The sequence below is a fragment of the Bos indicus x Bos taurus genome, chromosome 25 (genome assembly GCF_003369695.1).
Source record: "Bos indicus x Bos taurus breed Angus x Brahman F1 hybrid chromosome 25, Bos_hybrid_MaternalHap_v2.0, whole genome shotgun sequence".
Classification (NCBI taxonomy): domain Eukaryota; kingdom Metazoa; phylum Chordata; class Mammalia; order Artiodactyla; family Bovidae; genus Bos; species Bos indicus x Bos taurus.
In genome coordinates, this window is record NC_040100.1 from 35900624 (window position 1) to 35919297 (window position 18674).

The following is an 18674-nucleotide window of genomic DNA, read 5'->3' on the forward strand; positions in this document are numbered from 1 at the left end:
CTGCTGGTACATTCTGTTTGTTCTCTTGTCAAAATGCAGCCTAATAAACCAGTTTTCAGCTCTTCTACAGCCATCATCCTAAACCAGGTCAGCCTCACCCCTCCTTGGGTTGCTTCAAGACTCCGTATTTTTCTGCTCTGGCCATACTGCAAATCCAAAAACCAGTCCAACTCATCATTTAAAAAAAAAAAAAAGACCACTGTCGACCCTCCAGTGTCTTCCTATCACACTTAAAATCTTAAATGATTTCTGTAACCTCCAAGTCCTAATTTGTGTGAACCCCTGGCTGTCTTTCTGATGTTATCTCTGAAAATTTCCCTGTACTCATATTCTGTACAGGCTCCGAGCCTCAACATTTCACGCATGCGTCGACCACAGTGCCTCCGGACGTGCTACTGCTGTAGCCTGAAATGCTTCCGGTTCCACGGTTACTCACCTGACTCTCACCCTGGCTCGACTCAGGTCCCAGCTCAAGTGTCACCCTCTCAGAGAGGCCATCTCTGATCGGTGAATATAAAGGAGCATTGCGACTTACTTTCTACCCTATCCTTGCTTTTTGATTCATTATAGCTATTGTATAACTCCACATGCGTGCGTGCTAAGTCGTTTCAGTTGTGTCCCACTCTTTGTGACCCCGTGGACTGTAGTCTGCCAGGCTCCTCTGTCCATGGGATTCCCCAGGCAAGAATACTGGAGTGGGTTTCCATGCTCTCCTCCTGGGGATCTTCCCGACCCAGGGATTGAACCAGCGTCTCTTAGGACTCCTGCATTGGCCGGCAGGTTCTTTACCACTAGCGCCACCCGGGAAGCCCATAACTTGACATGCAAGTACATTATATGCTCATTCATGGGGTCTGCTGCAAGATTCCCTTTCTTCTGCTCTGGTCACACTGCAATCCACGAAGCAGTCCAATTTATCATAAAAAAAAGAAGTCAGACCACAGCTGATCCTCCAGTATCATCCTATCACTTGAGGTCTGGTCTGCACTAGGATGGAGGCTCTTGGAAGGAAAGCCTTCTCTGGACTTATTTAATGTGATATATGGAACAGTGAAGACCCAACATGTACAAATTAACTGACATGAACTTCCAGCAGTTCTATCAAAATAAGTCACGTACTTTTCAACCTCTGTTTTTGTATAAGACTCACACATTCTGCTACAACTACAACCCCTGACCAGTCTTAAAGAAAGTTCCAATGAACCCCAGTGACAGGAAGGACTTGGATGGAAGAGGAGGAAAAACCACTGCCCTTTTTTCCATCTTTTGCAGAATCCAGCTCATCAAAGGTTCTTGATGTTACAGAATGTGAAAGCCATGGGTGTGTTCAAGGTGGATGAGACAGCCACGTAAACACGTGTCTTTCAGAAACAAAATTAAGAAGAAAACAACCAATACCACTAACAACAAAAATACATTCCCATGTGAATAGAATCGCATAAACAACACATGCAAGTTTCTTCTATGTGTCTAGCAAAGGAGAATCAATATTTGATATTTTGGCTCTACCAAAATAACTTGGGTGTCTCTATCAAAGACCCAAGGAAGCATCTTCACTTTTCCTTTGGGAACAGAAAGAAAAGCTCTTCAGAGTTCCTGTTGTTCCTATTGGATGATCTGTAATTCACCACCTCTGCCCCAAGCCAAGACAAAACTGTCTGGCCATCTCTGCCCCCATAGGCAGCCACATAAAGTAATGCATACTTATAAGAAATTCAGGTATCAAATCGATCAGGCCCTCCAAACAGATTTTAAGCATCTTATCAATCGCTTTTTCCCCCCATTTAAATAGGATAAGTTGCTTCTTGAGGTCAAATACTGAAATCCAGGAGACATGAGGATTCAACAGACCCACCCTAAGGAGTGTGAGCGTCGAAGAATTGATGCTTTCAAATTGTGGTGTTGGAGAAGACTCTTGAGAGTCCCTTGGACAGTAAGGAGATCAGACCAGTCTATCCTAAAGGAAATCAACCCTGAATATTCATTGGAAGGACTGATGCTGAAGCTGAAGCTCCAACACTTTGGCCACCTGATGCAAAGAGCTGATTCACTGGAAGAGATCATGATGTTGGGAAAGACTGAGGGTAGGAGGAGAAGGGGGCAATAGAGAATGAGATATTTGGATGGCATCACCAACTTAATGGACATGAGTTTTGAGCAAACTCCAGGAGATAGTGAGGGAAGCCTGGTGTGCTGCAGTCCACAGGGTCACAAAGAATCAGGCATGACAGCAGCTGAACAACAAGGAGTGTTATTCTATATAGAGAGGGGAGAATTCCAGATGGTTGGGTTGCTTAGGGTGTGGGTGCCCTGGGTTTTTTCCCAGCCTGTGAGCAAGACTTCATTGAAACCATGAGTCACAACCTTTGTTGACTGCACAGTTCTGATTTTTCATTTTCATTCTGTGAGGAGAGTGATCTGGCTAGGAGATAATTCACATTTGATGGATATGGGTGTCTCCTTTTTCATGCTTGATTCAAAATTCAGAGTTCAAATTGAACTTTATGAAGCATACAACATATTATTAATATGACCATCAAAGCCACAGGGATATCTCTCTCAATTTGAAATTTGATCAATAGCAATTCATTAAGAATTTACGGAGCAGCCATCCTAAATTAGACAAGGTAGGCGAAGACACTCTCTCGATTCGGGCAAACTTTCATTATCTGCAGCTTCTCCTCGATGTATTGTGTGCAGACCACTTGCTTACAAGGCAGGGTTTGTTAAGTCACAGGGCAAAATCGATATCTACCTCTTAGGTGGTAACTTTGCAGTGTTTGACTTATGATGTCAAAATAGAGCCTAAGATACACTGGAACATGCATTCAGGCTCACTGGGAGGATGGAGGCTCTGGATGACCAGCATAGCCACAAAAGATGCTCATTAACATTTTAAACCGACATTCCTCCCCACCCCAAGCTGATTTCCCCTTCAGTTGCGTGCTCCATTCTCTCTGTAGGTTCTGCAAAGGTTAAGTGACTCTTTTCCTATAGTCCCCCCCAACCACCTCCAGTAATAGGACTCCCTACATTCTATCATTAGGCATTAGTGAATTCACCATCTCTCACAGTAGAAATAGAGATACTTGAGGCTAGGGGTTAGAAGGGAAAGAGCAGGGTTTTCTAGGAAGGTTGTAAGCTAGCGCTTTATCATGTGAGCATGTATATTTCAGGCTCTCTCAGGGGAACACTGTAACCCATTAAAAATATTGAGACTGAAACTATCAGTGAAATAGATCAGGGAGGGCTGGGTGCCTGTTTCTAGTTCTCCCTGCTCCCCTGATGTCTTTCTCTCCAAAGACCCTAAGCAGGGGATGAAGCGCTGCAAACATGCCTTTGTTCACTGTGCTACTGATAACATGTGATTGGTGACAGATGAATGTCTATATGTTGGGCTCTGTTTAATGTATGCTTTTGAAGGTCATGGCACACTCAATGACATGGGGATGAGCTGTCATTTCCTCCCTTCTTGGCTAAAAGCAACACATGGGTAAGATCTCCTAGTCATTGTTTGGGTCACAGTTTAGGCTTAAAAGCAAAATAAATAAATAAATAAAAGAATTCTGTTGTTAGTTAAGGCAACTCACCTATCTTGACATTTAATCAAGTAATTCCATGCTAATGAAAGTCCAAACACAACTGTTCTGAACCACATCAAAGTAAAAAGACAGGCGTTATTTTGATGGACACACCATGCAACTGGGCAATTTCCACTTGCTAATTGACTGATTTTAAAAACAGAAGACTCTGTCTCTCTCATGCCTTACTACTTATAATACGTGTTAAAAGAAAGGAAATAGATCTTTAACTAATGGAATGAAGATCCTCTTCTTATAAGACAGAGATTATTATATTCCCCAATGCCTCCCGCTTTATAGAGTCAGTCTTTTAGGGCCTATAATATAAAACAGTCATTCCATAAAGATCCCAAATAATCCCACAGAAACCCATGTGAACCCAGACATAATACGTCCCAAAACATAGAAGTCCCATGCCTGTGTGCCTAAATCTCCCCTATTCAGTATTTTAATGTTAAGAGCACTGATTATACTGTAATATTTTATTGTGGCTTCATTCAATATAGTCTTACTTTTCTGGATCATGTATTATTAAAACCGGAAATAAAACATCCAAGTTAGCAAAATGCCTACTGTCTTTTTAGACAGCAGAGCCTAAAAGCTCCAGCTATTCTGCAAAGATATGACTTTTTTTTTTTAACTCAACCTTCTAGCATGACCGACTGCAGCATGTGAAGGGAAAAAAAGAAAAACAAAGGATACTGAGAGTCGGATGGATGCACCAAGAAGTAGCGATGTTTGTTACCTGCAGAGGTGTTACAAGAAATTTCATCTGCTGCAACGAAGACGAACTGATTTCTGGAAGAGAAGATAAAATTCACAATACTGCTCGCTCACGGGGAAATGCACTCTCTGCCAATTGGTTCGATGTAGTCAGATGAGGTAAGGGAAGGGTGCTGAGTTTGAATGGATGTGGCAAGGAAATGTGTTGCTATTGTGGGCTTGGAGAGTTGAGGAAGATCATGAAACAGGCATGCGAGGGAACCCTTCCACAAAATCATGGTGATGTCAGAACATGGACCATGTATAGCTGTTGCATGAGATATTAATACTATGTGTTACTAACATGTTATCATGCCAGGGTGGGTTTCTAAGGCTTAGGGTTTTTCAAACTGAGCTTCTATGGATTTCTTACACTCAAAGGAGACTATGCTAAAAAGAAAAAAATAGACATTAGAAAAAGAGTATACTGCAACTAGCTAGGAAAATCATACAATTCCAGACTTTATTACTATTATAGTATAATATTAAAAAAATTTTTAAAGGAAAGAAAAAGCAATGCCATCATTTCTGAAGAGAACGTTAAATGGTATTGTGTTATGGATAATAATTTTCTCACCAAATGAGGCTTGCTACATAAAGAAGGTAAGAGAACTCATCAATTGAAATAAACCCTGTCTTGCCAAATTATTTTTAACGATGCAATATTAAAAAAGAAAATAAAAATGGAAAACGCTATTTCACTTTGATTTAATAAATCCAGAAAGATGATAAAAGTCTCTTAAGATGTTTCCAACTGTGGCATTTCCACAAGGTAATATATTCTAATCCAGGGGTACTGTCTGTTTCTCTAGAAATAAGAACATCTGTGTCAGGCAGATTACAAAAATGTCCCAATGAGATCGGCAAGGCTCTTAAATGCCTCAGAGGCAGGAGTACTAAGGCTTCTAATTCTTATTTGTTAGAGTCTTCTGTGCATGGGAATCATCTAGAACCAAGACAAATGCATTTCAGTTTGATTGGTCTAGTGATCCAGCATCTCTTAAAACATCTTAAGAAAGTTTTCCTGTTGCAGAAGGTAACTCCCTGAAATATACATGGAGCTACCACTTGGAAATTCACTAGAATCTAACATTCAGCTGAAGATTCTCATCATTGCCATGACAATGAAATCTTAACAAAACTCATATGTGATCTGAGGACAGCATTTTTTATGTTTCTCATCCACTGTAATAAAAGTCATAACTAAGTTCATTTATTACCTCTCTTAAAACACAGTCAGTGTCTTTAGATGTTGGCTATCTTTCAGCTCTGACACAAACTTTTCGGGCCCCATCAGTACCTGGCATCAAATTTTCAAGGTTTGAGGAGCACTAAACTTAATATCCCTGAAAATGAAGATGCTTGAGTTGAATATCTGTTTTGACTTGCTCACCTTGGACTGACTCTAGAGGCATAAGACATAGATAGCTCAAATTACAAATATATTATTGGGTGGATCAAACAAGCACTTTGGAAGGACCTCTGTTTCTAGCACACCCATAAGAACAACCTACAGTAACCAAGAAGGGTCATCTGGTTTATCCAAAGAGACAAGCTCTTTGGAACAGCTATGCACTTATCAACGAGGCAGGGCCTCGTTCATGAGGTGGCTCCATCGCATCCCTACTCACTCATCCTAAAGACAGTACTACCTTGAATCTCTCCTCTGAATTTTCCCTAAGGGACTGTCAAGCATGCTAGATTCCGGGAAAACCATGGGAGGCAACCAACAGAAATAATAAAAAAATAAATGGTCCGATGAAGAGAGAACCTTTGTAAAAATATAGCCTACAAGTATGATTATAAAGAAACTAGACCCTTTTCTTGAATTGTACCAGGTTTTTAGAAAATGTGATGATTGTCCTTCTTAGCCCTCTTCTTTTTGACATGATATATTTGCTCTTTAAAAAAAATGCTACTCTTTCTCCATATTCTTCTTATTTTTTTGTTTGTTTTTTTAATAATCCGTTTGGCTTTTTCAGTGCCTTTGATTCCTGAGTAAATTTCCAAACAAAGGCAACTACTCCTGTTGATGACTCACTGTCTTCAGAAGAGTTGCCTCAGATGACCTCTGACTATCAAATCAAGCCTATATCAAACTTTAGAGTTATCATCAACAGTGATATTTAAAGGAATGTGCCATGGACTCTGCAGCAATGCCAAAAAAAGATATATAAACATATTTCTAAAAAACAGTAGCCATTCAGATGTATTAATTCTGTACTGACTTTTATTTTTTTAATCCACACAAGCAATCTCCCTCCATCCCAGGAGGTCTATCCTAACATCTCAGAAAAGTATGGTTTTTACAGAGCTGATTAATTCCCTGGAGTCAGCCTGTGTGATCACATCTCCCTCTAAACTACACTTTCTTTCATCAGTTGATTATGAGTACAGTTAATAGAAAATGCCTGTCAAATAAGAGTCTGGCAAGGGATACCCCACAGATCAGGTCAAGAGAGGAATGAGGAGAAGAAGGGGCGGGTTTCACTGTGGTGTCTATGTCCCCTCTGATGCTGTTGTTTAATTGCTAAGTAATGTCCAACTCTTTTGTAATCCCATGGACTATAGCCTGCCAGTCTCCTCTGTCCATGGGGTTTTCCAGGCAAGAATACTGGAGCAGGTTGCCACTTCCTTCCCCAGGGGATCTTCCCGACCCAGGGATTGGGTCTCCTGCATTGGCAGGGGGGTTCTTTACCACTGAACCACCCGGGAAGCCCTGCCTCCTCTGTTAGGACATTTTTATGTGGTTCTGTTTCTCCCTGCTTTAACTTGAAGATAAACTATTTATCTTAGATTGCCCATAAATGATCCAACCCTCTCCGTGAAATCATTTACTCCAAATGACCAGAGAGAGGTGTGATCAAAGAGATTAACAATGTAGCAAAGCAGTCTGCTGTGCCCTAAGTGACAGGAAAACTCAGTGATCAGAGCAACCCAGGTGTGCTCTGGACATCCGGGTCAACTCTTAAGAGGGGAAAGGAGGCTGGCCTGGGCCCTGTCCCCTTTTGCTAATCCTAGTCTGCTCCTCACTCTCGACTCAGACCTGAGGATGTAAACTTCAAACGCAGTTAGATCTGATTTTTTAGCCAACTGGTTTGTTCAATGATTGTCAATGATTAAGTCTGGCAGAATCTTTCTCAACCTTGGCCAGACAGAGTAAACACCCAGTGAGCTTCTAGAAAACCTAGTGACCAATTAAATGGGTAGCTCTGGGAGTGGGTCTCAGGCATCAATAGTTTCTAAAGACCTCCAGGTGAGTGTATTACACAGCCAAGAGAGAAGCACCTGTCTAGTTGACTGGTTCTCACCTTGGCAGCTCCTAGATTCATGGTGATGTTAAGTAGCAATTCTAAGTCTAAGACATGACTGACTCTTTGTGACCACATGGACTGCAGCATGCCAGGCTCCTCTGACCATGGGATTCTCCAGGCAAGAACACTGGCGTGTGTTGCCATTTCCCTTCTCCAGGGGATCTTCTTGACCCAGGGATTGAACCCATGTCTCCTGCTTGGCAGGCAGATTCTTTACCACTGAGCCACCAGGGAAGCCCTCCTAGATTCACGTGTGCTAAGTTGCTTCAGTCGTGACCTACTCTTTTCGACCCTATGGACTGAAATCCACCAGGCTCCTCTGTCCATGGGATTTTCCAGACAGGGATACTAGAGTGGGTTGCCATGCCCTCCTCCAGGGGATCTTCCTGACCCGGGGATCTGACCCCTTTCCTGAAGTGGCAGGTGGGTTCTTTACCACTAGCACCGCCTGGGATAGCTGAACTCTGCTCTGGTGGGTCCTGACTTCATGGGTCTGGGAGTGAGTCTGAAAAGAGGCAGCGGTTGCTCAGCCATGGCCACAAAGCACTGGGGATGCTACAAATGCAGAGTGGAAAGGGGGCTGGAACACGGAATTGGTTATAGATTTTGCTTCTCTTGCAACTTCCATTTTGCCACCTTCCGTGCTGGTCTCTGAGACAACCTAGTTACATGGTTTCTGAGGCTGGATCATAGAAAACCACACATGACCCAGGACTGGTTACTTTTACTTTCTGAAAGCCTTCTCAGAGAATGAACTTTAAACCCCATTTCTGCAGGAGAAGCTGATGAAACGTGGCCATAATATCATGCTCTCTGTTTTTGCTTCCTCCTCTGATCCTCTTCTTCCCGATGGGTTTACTCAAGCTCATCTTGGCGGGGTCTTGCCATTTTTTTCCTAGTAAGTCTGCATCTAATTCTCTTTTCCATGTTGTTGTTTTTTTAACCTATAATTCGTCCCCATTTTTGACCCCTCTCTCTACTCCAGAATGTCTCAAACTTCCCTGAAGACAATTACTTAGAATGCTTGTTAAAAAATATGGATGTCTGGGCTTCAGCCCTGACCACCTGCATGAGAATTTCCAGGAGAGAAGTCTGATTATCTGGACAAGACCTCCAGGGAGGGAATTGTGGTCCTGGGTAATTTTTTTTACCATGGAGAAATTTGGGAGAACTTCCTGAGACATCTCTTGCAAATTCATTTTCATTTTCGCTTCAAAGCCTGCCTTTCCCAGAAGACTGCTGGATAGAGGGAGGCTTTGTGGAAGAAGAGAGGATGACTAATTTAAGAAAAATGAGGATATAGTCAATTACTGAGCACAAGACAGAAGGCTGTGTTCCTTTCGATCCTTTGGAATGTGGACACCAAAGGGCCACTAGCTAACAGTGATGGAGCACTTATCCATGACAGGTGGTTGCTGAGTGCTGTATGTATGTATTCATTCATTTATTTTTCTTGACAATCTCTCTTATCCTCCCCATCTTCACAGATAAGGTAACAGAGACAGAGAAAGGTCATGTAATGTGAACGAGATGTTAACGGATGGAGGTAAACTCGAGATAGCTGCATTGAGTGAAGACTCTTGTGTTTTTGTGTTTTTTTTTCGCTTAAATATAAAAATCATAATCAAGATATTTTGATATTTTATTCTGTTATTTATAACTAAAGTATAGCTGATTTACAATATTATATTAGTTTAGGGTGTACAACATAGTGATTCAGTATTTTTCTAGATTGGACTCCATATACAGTTATTATAAAATAATGGCTAAGTATCCCATACTTTATAATATATCCTTGTTCTTATTTCTTTTTATACATTGTAGTTTGTATCTATTAGTCCCATATCCCTATGTTACCCCTCCTGTCTTCCTTTCCCCACTATTCCCTAGATCTGTGAGTCTGTTTATTATATACATTCATCTGTTCTATTTTTTTAGATTCCAAGACCCCAAGTCTCATTCACTCTCTAAGATTCTGCTCAGGGATGCTCCCACAAAGGGTATGGAGTCCATAATGGGTGTGGCTTGTCTATGGAGGAATTTTCATAGCCTTTTTCTCTTTTAATCTATTACCAAACTTCATGATGTTTTATGATGATTTCCATAGATCAGGGATCCCAAACCTCTGGGATCTAAGGCCTGATGATCTGAGGTGGAACTGATGTCATAACAATAGAAAAAAGTGCACAATAAATGTGACGCACTTGAATCATCCCCAAAGGATCCCCCAACTCTACCCCCATCCATGGAGAAACTCTTCCACAAAACCAGTCTCCGGTGCCAGAAAGGTTGGGCACCTCTGCACAGACCAGCCACCTAGACACTGGATCTGACTCTGCTGGTGGGAACACTTAAATGATTCCTGGAACTTGCTATATTTTCCTTAATATCTTGCTTTTCATCTTAGGCTAAATCTCATCTCTCGGCAATTTTCTTTTCTTCGACAAACCACCCACGGCTGAATTCTAAGAGTCAAATGAAAATAATAGCCAGCCAGGGTTGCTGGAGGAGATGTGAGGGATTAGGTATGAGTAAGATACAGAGAAATCTTCCCACCCAGGTGGGGGTGGAGGGAAAGGCCAGACCGGAGATGTCCTTCCATCAAATAATACTGGTCTTAAATTGTACTGTTAAAGGTGCTAGTCATTTACCCTTCTTTGGCCTTTTAGTTAATCTTTGTCTCTATTGTTACACAAAATGCAGGCTTGATGCCACTCACAGTGAGTTTCTTCTTGTAGCCAATGCTATGAATATTCACTCTAACACACAGACACACAGGTATGTGATTAAAATCCTTCAAGGGTATCTTCTAAAGTATTCCTTCAGCCTGAGAAGGGAGTCTTCTGGTCTGACAGATGTCAGCCCCAAAATGGCAATGGACAAAATTAATTTAATTCTAGCTATAAGTTCCAGGGTATCTGTTAGTTATAGAGGTTCTCATTATAGTACTCTAAGATTCTTTTAAAAAATATAAAATACCAATGACCAGGGCTCCCCAGGTGGCTCAGATGGTAAAGAATCTGCCTGCAATGCAGCAGGCTTGGGTTTGATCCCTGGGTTGGGAAGGTCCCCTGGAGAAGGGAATGGCAACCCACTTGAGTATTCTTGCCTGGAGAATTCCAAGACAGAGGAGGCTGGTGGGCTATACAGTCCATGGGGTTGCTAAGAGTCGGACATGACTGAGTGACTAACACTTTTTCTTTCAATGACCAGACCATCTTTTAAAATATAACATATTCATGACCAGATCCAGTCATTTAAATCAGAATTCTGGAGAGTGGTACCCAGGTAGGTCCAAAAAGCCACACAGGTGTTTCTAATATGTCTGCCAGCACTGAGAACTAATTTCTCACATATGTTCTCTGAACATAGGTACCTGCCTTTACAGGAAATAAGAATTGCATGTTCTTTTGTTTTTTAAATTAAATTGTGCTACTGTTGATTTCCATCATTTATAGTTCTTGATATTTTAATTATTGGCATTTGTAATTAATACATTGTTCAATATATTTCTCACTTTTTAAATAACTATGTTTACCAGATGATTCTTTTTAGACACATAAAATTCAGGTAGAAAGGTACACTAATCAGGTCGTTGGTCAGATTTAAAAAGTTGCTGGACTCTCGGGGAATCCAGCCATGATGGATTCCTGCATAAATACAACATGCAGACAAAGATGCTCCTATTACAGTTCTACTGGGTGCCTTTGCTAAACAGTTTACTGATGTGATTCATTCACTCCTCACATGCTTAAGGAGGGCTTGCAATGGGCCAGCAACCCCTGCTGCTGCTGCTGCTGCTAAGTCCCTTCAGTCGTTTCCGACTCTGTGCGACCCTATGGACAGCAGCCCACCAGGCTCCTCTGTCCACAGGATTCTCTAGACAAGAATACTAGAGTGGGTTGCCATTTCCTTCTCCAAGGCAACCAGCTAAGCTTAAGGAATTTGAGGCCATGCTCATGGTCTTTAAACCACTGAGGAGGGTCTATTACTGGGCTTGGCTGTCTCGAAGCTCATAATCTAATTTATATTTCAGTTTTATCACCTTGAAAGGAAGACTGATTTGCTTGTGATCAGTATTTTACCTCTCCCCCCCGCCGACTCAGTTCTAAAGTTCTAGAACTGTACAAATTCCAATCAGATTCATATTTTTCCCTGCCCTGTTGTTTTATATATATATAAAATCATATGTACGTCATGTAGAATCAAGATGAAGTACAAAAAACAAGCGAATAAGTAGATTAACTATAGACTCCTTTGAAATGGCTATCCTGATATTTTTTAAAAGAGGAATGCATTCACACCCATTCAAAACTATTTCATGGCGCAACAGTTCCTACACTAACATTGCATACGTTAAAAAGTTTAATGCGAAAGGAGTTAAAGCCTGCGAATCTGTCCCCAGTTTGAATCTTCCTCACCAAACCTCTGAGTTGTAGACCCTCAAACGCAAGGGCACCTCCATTTCCTGGAGACCTTGGCACAGCCCTCTTCTGTAATGTTAGTTTCTCCAAAATGTAATACTCTCCCTTGTTCCCACTGCGCTGCTTTTCTCAGCTAAAGTGAAAGAGAACTAGCAGAGTCTGGAAGCTGGGCCCTGCCACGCACAAGCTGTGTTCCAACAGAAAAATCATTTCATCTTTCTGGCCCTCAGTTTTCTCATCTGGAAAATGGGAACAAACAGCATACTTGCACACACGTGTGCACATGCACAGCCCTCTCTTGGGCTTTTTTTTTTTTTTTGGTATATGTATGTGCAGATCAATGAGAACATGAATGGGAAAGCAATTTCTTTGGGGAATACATTATTGTTCAGTCATGTCTGACTCTTTGCAACACTATGGACTATAGCCCGCCAGACTCTTCTGTCCAATGGATTTCCCAAGCAGGAATACTGGAGTGGGTAGCCTTTCCCTTCTCCAGGGGATCTTTCCAACCCAGGGGTCAAACCTGGGTTTCCTGCATTGCAGGCAGATTCTTAACTGTCTGAGCCACTAGGGAAGCCCATTTGGGGGAAGACATTAATTTTTTTAGCTGCATGGACTCATGAACACTGTAAGCTTCTCTCCCTCCACAAAGACATTGGCTGTTTGTGTTAAGTCCTGGGCTGCTGTGGGTTTAGGGCAAGTGGGGATAGTTAAGAGTCTTTTGAGGTTGTAGGTCATTTTCAGGTGGCTGCAACCTTCAGGAAGGTAAAATTCTACCTCAGCTTTCATTGGGCAGGCAAACGAGGGCACAGTGGGGTACCAATCACAGGTTGGAGATGGGTCTGGGTGATTCTCTGAACAGCATATATTATTCTCTAGAGCAGGAGTCCCCAACCTCCAGGATCTAATGCTTGATGATCTGAGGTGGAGCTGATGTAATAACAAGAGAAATAAAGTACACAATAAATGCAATGCACTTGAGTCATCCCAAAACCATCCACTCCCACCCCAGGACGTGGGAAAACTGTCTACCATATCAGTCCCTGGTGCCCAAAAGGTTGGGGACCGCTGTTCTAGGAGAAACCACCTCATATTGAGGAGGGGGTCTCCGAGCTCCTGGAGGCTCAGGAGAAGCACAGGGTGTCCAGGTTGAGCTTCTGGATGGTGGAGAGGCCACACTGAGATGGTCTGGGTCCACCTAGGAGTTGTGTGCAAAACAAAGGGAGCTGATGGTGGAAAGTTCCAGAAACGTCCTAATCCCTGGGGATTCCGAAAACCCACTACCACCACAGCATTGGACTTCTCATCAAGTATGATGGGAAAAGGGCAACATAGGCAGGTTTGGGTTTTTTTTTTTCTTGACTCTTTGAAGTCATGTTGGTTTGGGGGCAGGGTCTACATTGGGGGAATCGATTGTGTTTTCCTACGAACTTGATGCGCCCCTGGCAGCCTGACAGCTCCTCCTTGGACATGAAAAAAGAAGAAATAATCCAGGAGAAAGATGAACAGAAGTACAGGCTGTTTGATCACAAGGTTCCCAGGTGCTTCTTCCTTCAAAACATTTTTGCCCAACCTATTTTTTTCCCCAATTTTGAGATACGATTGACAAATTAACATTGTTTATAACCAGGCTGTACAGCGTGCCTTTTTTTTTTAAAGGTGCGCAAATTGATGACTTAATACCCATGTATATTGTGAAACGAGTATGACAATCAAGGTAATTAACATATCCATCACTACACTGCGTCACCTTTCTTTGCCTGCGGTGAGAACATTTAAGTTCTATTCTCTTGGCCAATTTCAGGTCAATGTGTTTTCATGTTTCTAGGATGAAAGTCAAGATTGAAAAACCAACAAAAAATCTTCTAGAGGCAAAAATTTTTGACTCAGAGAACCTGCTGCCACAGGAAGGGACTCATTTTTGAGTCAACAAAACAAATTATGCTCCTAGTTTAGTGATGCTGCTGATAATAATAATAATAAGGATGATGATGTTGATGACAATATCCTGAGTGCTACTTGAGCATCAGTGCTATGCAAGGAGCTTTCTCTTCATGAACACAATTAATTCTCACAACCACTCAGGAAGGCAGGCATCACTCATTAACCCCCCATCCCTTTAATGATGAGACAGTGGAGGGTCAATTAGCTTGCCAGTATTATCTTGTGTAGTAAGGAACTTACGAACTGAGATTCAGGCTCTAAATCTCATTCTCTGATTGCAATCTGTAGGCGAATCAGCAGACTGGCCAATGCATGTACCAGTCAAAGAGTAGGCACAAGGAGTGTGAGAGACCCCGCTTTACATCCCAACCAGGGCAATGACAAGTTGAGGAAGCACAGGTTCCCGCATGTTAGTGTTACAGTGGGTCCTGAAAGACTGCCTCGTCTAAAAACGATCTGTCCTTTCAGATGGATTTAATTTGCTTGATTTTGTCCATATATATTCAATGCTTTCTTCTTCTGATTTGGACCATTTTTAAAGTCTTTATTGAATTTGTTACAATACTGCTTCTGTTTTATGTTTTGTTTTGTTTTTTTTTTTTTTTGGCCACAAGGCACGTGGGATCCCAGCTCCCTGTGCAGGGATCAAACCCAAACTCCCAGCATTAGAAGGTGAAATCTTAACCACTGGAACACCAGGGAAGTCCCTCAAATTTCAAATAATTGTGTGTGTGTGTGCACGCGCATGTGTGCGTGTATGTGTGTGTGTGTGTGTGTGCTTAATCACTCAGACATGTCTGACTCTGCATCCCCATGGACTGTAGCCCGCCAAGGTCCTCTGTCCATGGGATTTTCCAGGCAAGAATACTGGAGTGGGGTGCCATGTCCTACTCTGGGGATCTTCCTGACCCAGGAATTGAAGCCGCATCTCCTGCATTGCAGGTGGATTCTTGACTGCTGAGCCACCAGGGAAGCCCTCAACCATATATGCTCTAAAAAACCTGTCAATCGTCAAATTATTGATGACACCATGCTTTTCACCACCTTTTTGCAGTTGATAAAACAGTGAGTGTTCACCTTTGCCTCTTTCTGATTCTAACTGGTATATTCTCTCCCTTTAGCAGATGGCAAAACAGGGACTCCACAAAGGCAAGAGGAGTCTGATATGACTTTTCCAGGGTAAGTTTTATAACAGGGAGAGTCTACAGTTATTCACAACCCATGAGGAGATATTGTTAACAGCACAGGATCATTCTGATTAGCTTTGGATCTTTGGGGTAAAGAAAATGATGATCGGTGGCCCTAGGCTAGCTGAGGGAGGAAGTCACAACAAAATGGATTGTGAGGGACAACCAGCCTCGGGCAACTCTGACCTTCTCCTTGAAGAAGGGAGAGAGCAGAGGAGACAGTCACTAGTCAGCAAGTTACAAACTCTCTTACACGTGCAAGACGTGTGGCGGGAGAACCCAGAGTGAACGCTGTTTACTGACCGTGTGCGTGCTAAGTCACTTCAGTCATGTCCGACTCCCTGCGACCCTATGGACTGTAGCCCGCCAGGTTCCTCTGTCCATGGGATGTTCCAGGTAAGAGTTCCTGAGTGGGCTACCATTTCCTCCTTCAGGGCATCTTCCTTACCCAGGGATCGAACCTGCATCTCTTATATCTCCTGCACTGGCAGGTGGGTTCTTTACCACTGGTGCCACCTGGGAAGCCCCATTGATTGCCTACCGGGGTAGAACTGAAGCACCTCGAGAATGGTGCTTCTCATAAATCGCCTACAAATCTCCCTGGGATCTTAAAAGTGTAGATTCTGGTTCAAGTGGGGCTTGATAGACTGCATGTCTCACAAGTTCCTGGTGAGGCCAATTTGGAATTTGCTTGGTCAAGGAACCACGCTTTGCAGTGCAAGTGTCTAAGGACCCTAAGTGTGAACCCCTCTAACCTTGAAATTAGAACAGAATAAGGGAAGCACTTCTTTCCCCGCTGTTTGTTAATTTTAAGTTCAAGTCAAAGACGTTAAAGAAAACAATTGAAAAAAAAAAAACAGCAGAGAAATTATCATTCTAACAAAGCAATGGAACTAACATTTTCCAGGACACTTTTTTTGATGTGTCCCCAGCCCCACCACGTGGGCTCCTATTCTAGTTTCTAGAAGTGATCCACAAACCCTTTAACCATGTAGAAATGGTGTGTGTAGGGGGGAAGTCTCTCATCTTTTAATGCAATCAAATTTCAAATGACAACACTGGCCCATGAAAGTAGGGATTAAAAGGATGCTAGAGGGATTATAAGGATGTTAGGAGCATCCAGAGATCCTAGTTTTCTTTTTAAAGAAATTCCACAGCTGCAAAAACACTGGGAACCACTGATCCAGGTTATCAGACATGTGATGCATTTCTAGACTCTCAGGCCAAGGCATTTCAATCTAAGTGATTACAATAATGAAGGGAAAAGGCTGTTTGGTTTTGATTCTGAATCTTCTCTCCCAAATCTATTGATTGATCCAAACATTCACACATCATAATGTAGCAAGAATAAGCTGGGAACAAAGACAGCATGGACAAATTAGCTATTGCAATTTCCTCTCCTACCCAACTGGTGATGGTAGTTTAGTCGCTAAGTCATGTCCAACTCTCCTGACCCCATAGACTGTAGCCCGCCAGGCTTCTCTGTCCATGGGATTTCCCAGGAAAGAATACTGGAGTGGGTTGCCATTTCCTCCTCCAGGAGATCTTCCCAACAAAGGATTCGAACCCATGTCTCCTGCATTGCAGGCTGATTCTTTACCATTGAGCCACTTGGGAAGCCCCTCCTACCCAACTACCATCCCCCTAAATTCTGATAGCAGTCCCTACTCTAAATGTTTTGGATGTTAATTAAAGATGAAATGCACTATGGTTTGGAGGAGAATCTAATTCCAGAAGAGTCAATCACTGTGATCTACCCTAGGGAGAAAATCATAAGTTATTTATTTCTGTTCAATGACTGTTAACAGGCGTGTATTATACACAAATATGAAAATAAAATAAAGCCTACATATAAACAGAAGTCAGTTCTTCTGGAAGAGAATTCAAGTTCTCTTCATGGGTATAAGAGCCAGAACTTGCTTTGATAACGTTAAAAGAAATACTAGAAGTTTTTAATAAAAAATTCCTTCTTACCTGCAAAGATAGATCTTCTAGGATATGTGATAGTGACCAAAAGTAAAAGGCGTAGGGGAGCGGGTTTAATTTTTGTCACATTCTTGAATGCTTCATGAGCTCAGAGCTTATCTGTGTGTGTGTGTGTGCTAAGTCCCTTCCAGTTATGGTTCACTCTTTGTGACCCTGTGGACTGTAGGGTCCTGCCAGGCTCCTCAGTCCACGGGATTCTCCAGGCAGAATACTGGAGTGGGTTGCCATGCCCTCTTCCAGGGAATCTTCCTGACCCAGGGATCGAACCTGTGTTTCTGTATCTCCTGCATTGGCAGGCAGATTCTTTACCACTAGCACCATCTGAGAAGCCCCAGAGTCTATCTACGGCCTGTCTGTTCCCTTCCACTTGACTGGAATACTGTCTTCTATGAGGAAAGGTCTTTATTTGCAATGGAAATGGCTGATCCAGAGCCTTCTGTGTACAGTTTCTCATCAGAAGTGTTTGACCGGCCTCTGGAAAGCACTGGGCTTTCTCACCTGCCTCTAAACCCTTCACAGTTGAAGGGTCTTGATGATATTTGAGAGGTTTTATTTGCTTTTTTGTGGCCCATCAAGTCAATGATCTGCAACCCGAAAAGTATGTAATTAGGCCATGACATGACCAAAGGAGTTGTTATATCTTGTCTTGTCACTGGCAAACATAGCTCCCCACATGGCTGTGACAGCCATGGTCTATTGGGTTTGGAATTTCCTTTAATATCTCCCCAACTCCTTCTTGGTCCAGTCTGTTGACTATTATAGGCTTGCTTCTTTTTCTAACGGCTTCAATTAAATTATATATTCAACTGACAGTGCCTAACACCAGTTAAGAAACCATTACAGATTATGGACCCAAGGCAACTGGTTCTTGAAACAAAAATTTGAGCACTTTTTCTCTCAATGTGTGTGCGTGTGTGTGTGTGTGTATGCATATGTGTAAATTAAAAATGAGAAACTCAGGGAATACATCAATCAGTAACAGACATATTACTTTTCATCACTGAGGGCTCTGTGTCCGTAAACACAAGTTCCCCAAATCACACTGATGCTACCATCAAGAACTACATACTCCCTCCTTCACTCTTCCCAGGCCATCTCAGTCCTCATCAAATAGAATCATTGTCCATCTGCAGAGCAGGCTGGCAGAAAATATAATTATCGTAGTTACTGTAATTTGTTCGGTGAATGCTCAATCAGAATTATTGATCCATAGGGAAAATAAATAAATGAGAGCATGAAATTCCACTCACTTTTTAATCACTAAGTTGCATCTTCGTTATGACTATTTGAAGCGGCAAACGTGCCTTAGCTCTGACTTTGTAAGAACAGCATAACAGCCAGGACCTAGGCTGACAGACACTGGACTTGAACCCCAATAGCGGGATTTCCCGGGGTGTACATCACCGTGCCTGGACCTGCTTCTCCCGCCGGGGCCTGGGAGTTCCACTGAGGATGGCTATGTGTGCCCTCCTC

General features: G+C 42.4%; 1 protein-coding gene across 12 annotated transcripts in view; it reads right to left on the reverse strand.

Annotated features, from left to right (window-relative positions):
* RBFOX1 (RNA binding fox-1 homolog 1) overlaps positions 1–18674 on the reverse strand; it is a 2434604-nt gene that overhangs the window by 16173 nt on the left and 2399757 nt on the right. For 6 of the 12 annotated variants that reach the window (XM_027528154.1, XM_027528150.1, XM_027528151.1 and 3 more), the window contains one exon: positions 4327–4379. The exons of the other annotated variants lie outside the window; for them this stretch is intronic. In XM_027528154.1, coding sequence (XP_027383955.1) covers positions 4327–4379 — 53 coding nt within the window. The remainder of the gene's footprint in view (positions 1–4326; positions 4380–18674) is intronic. 12 annotated transcript variants of the gene reach the window in all.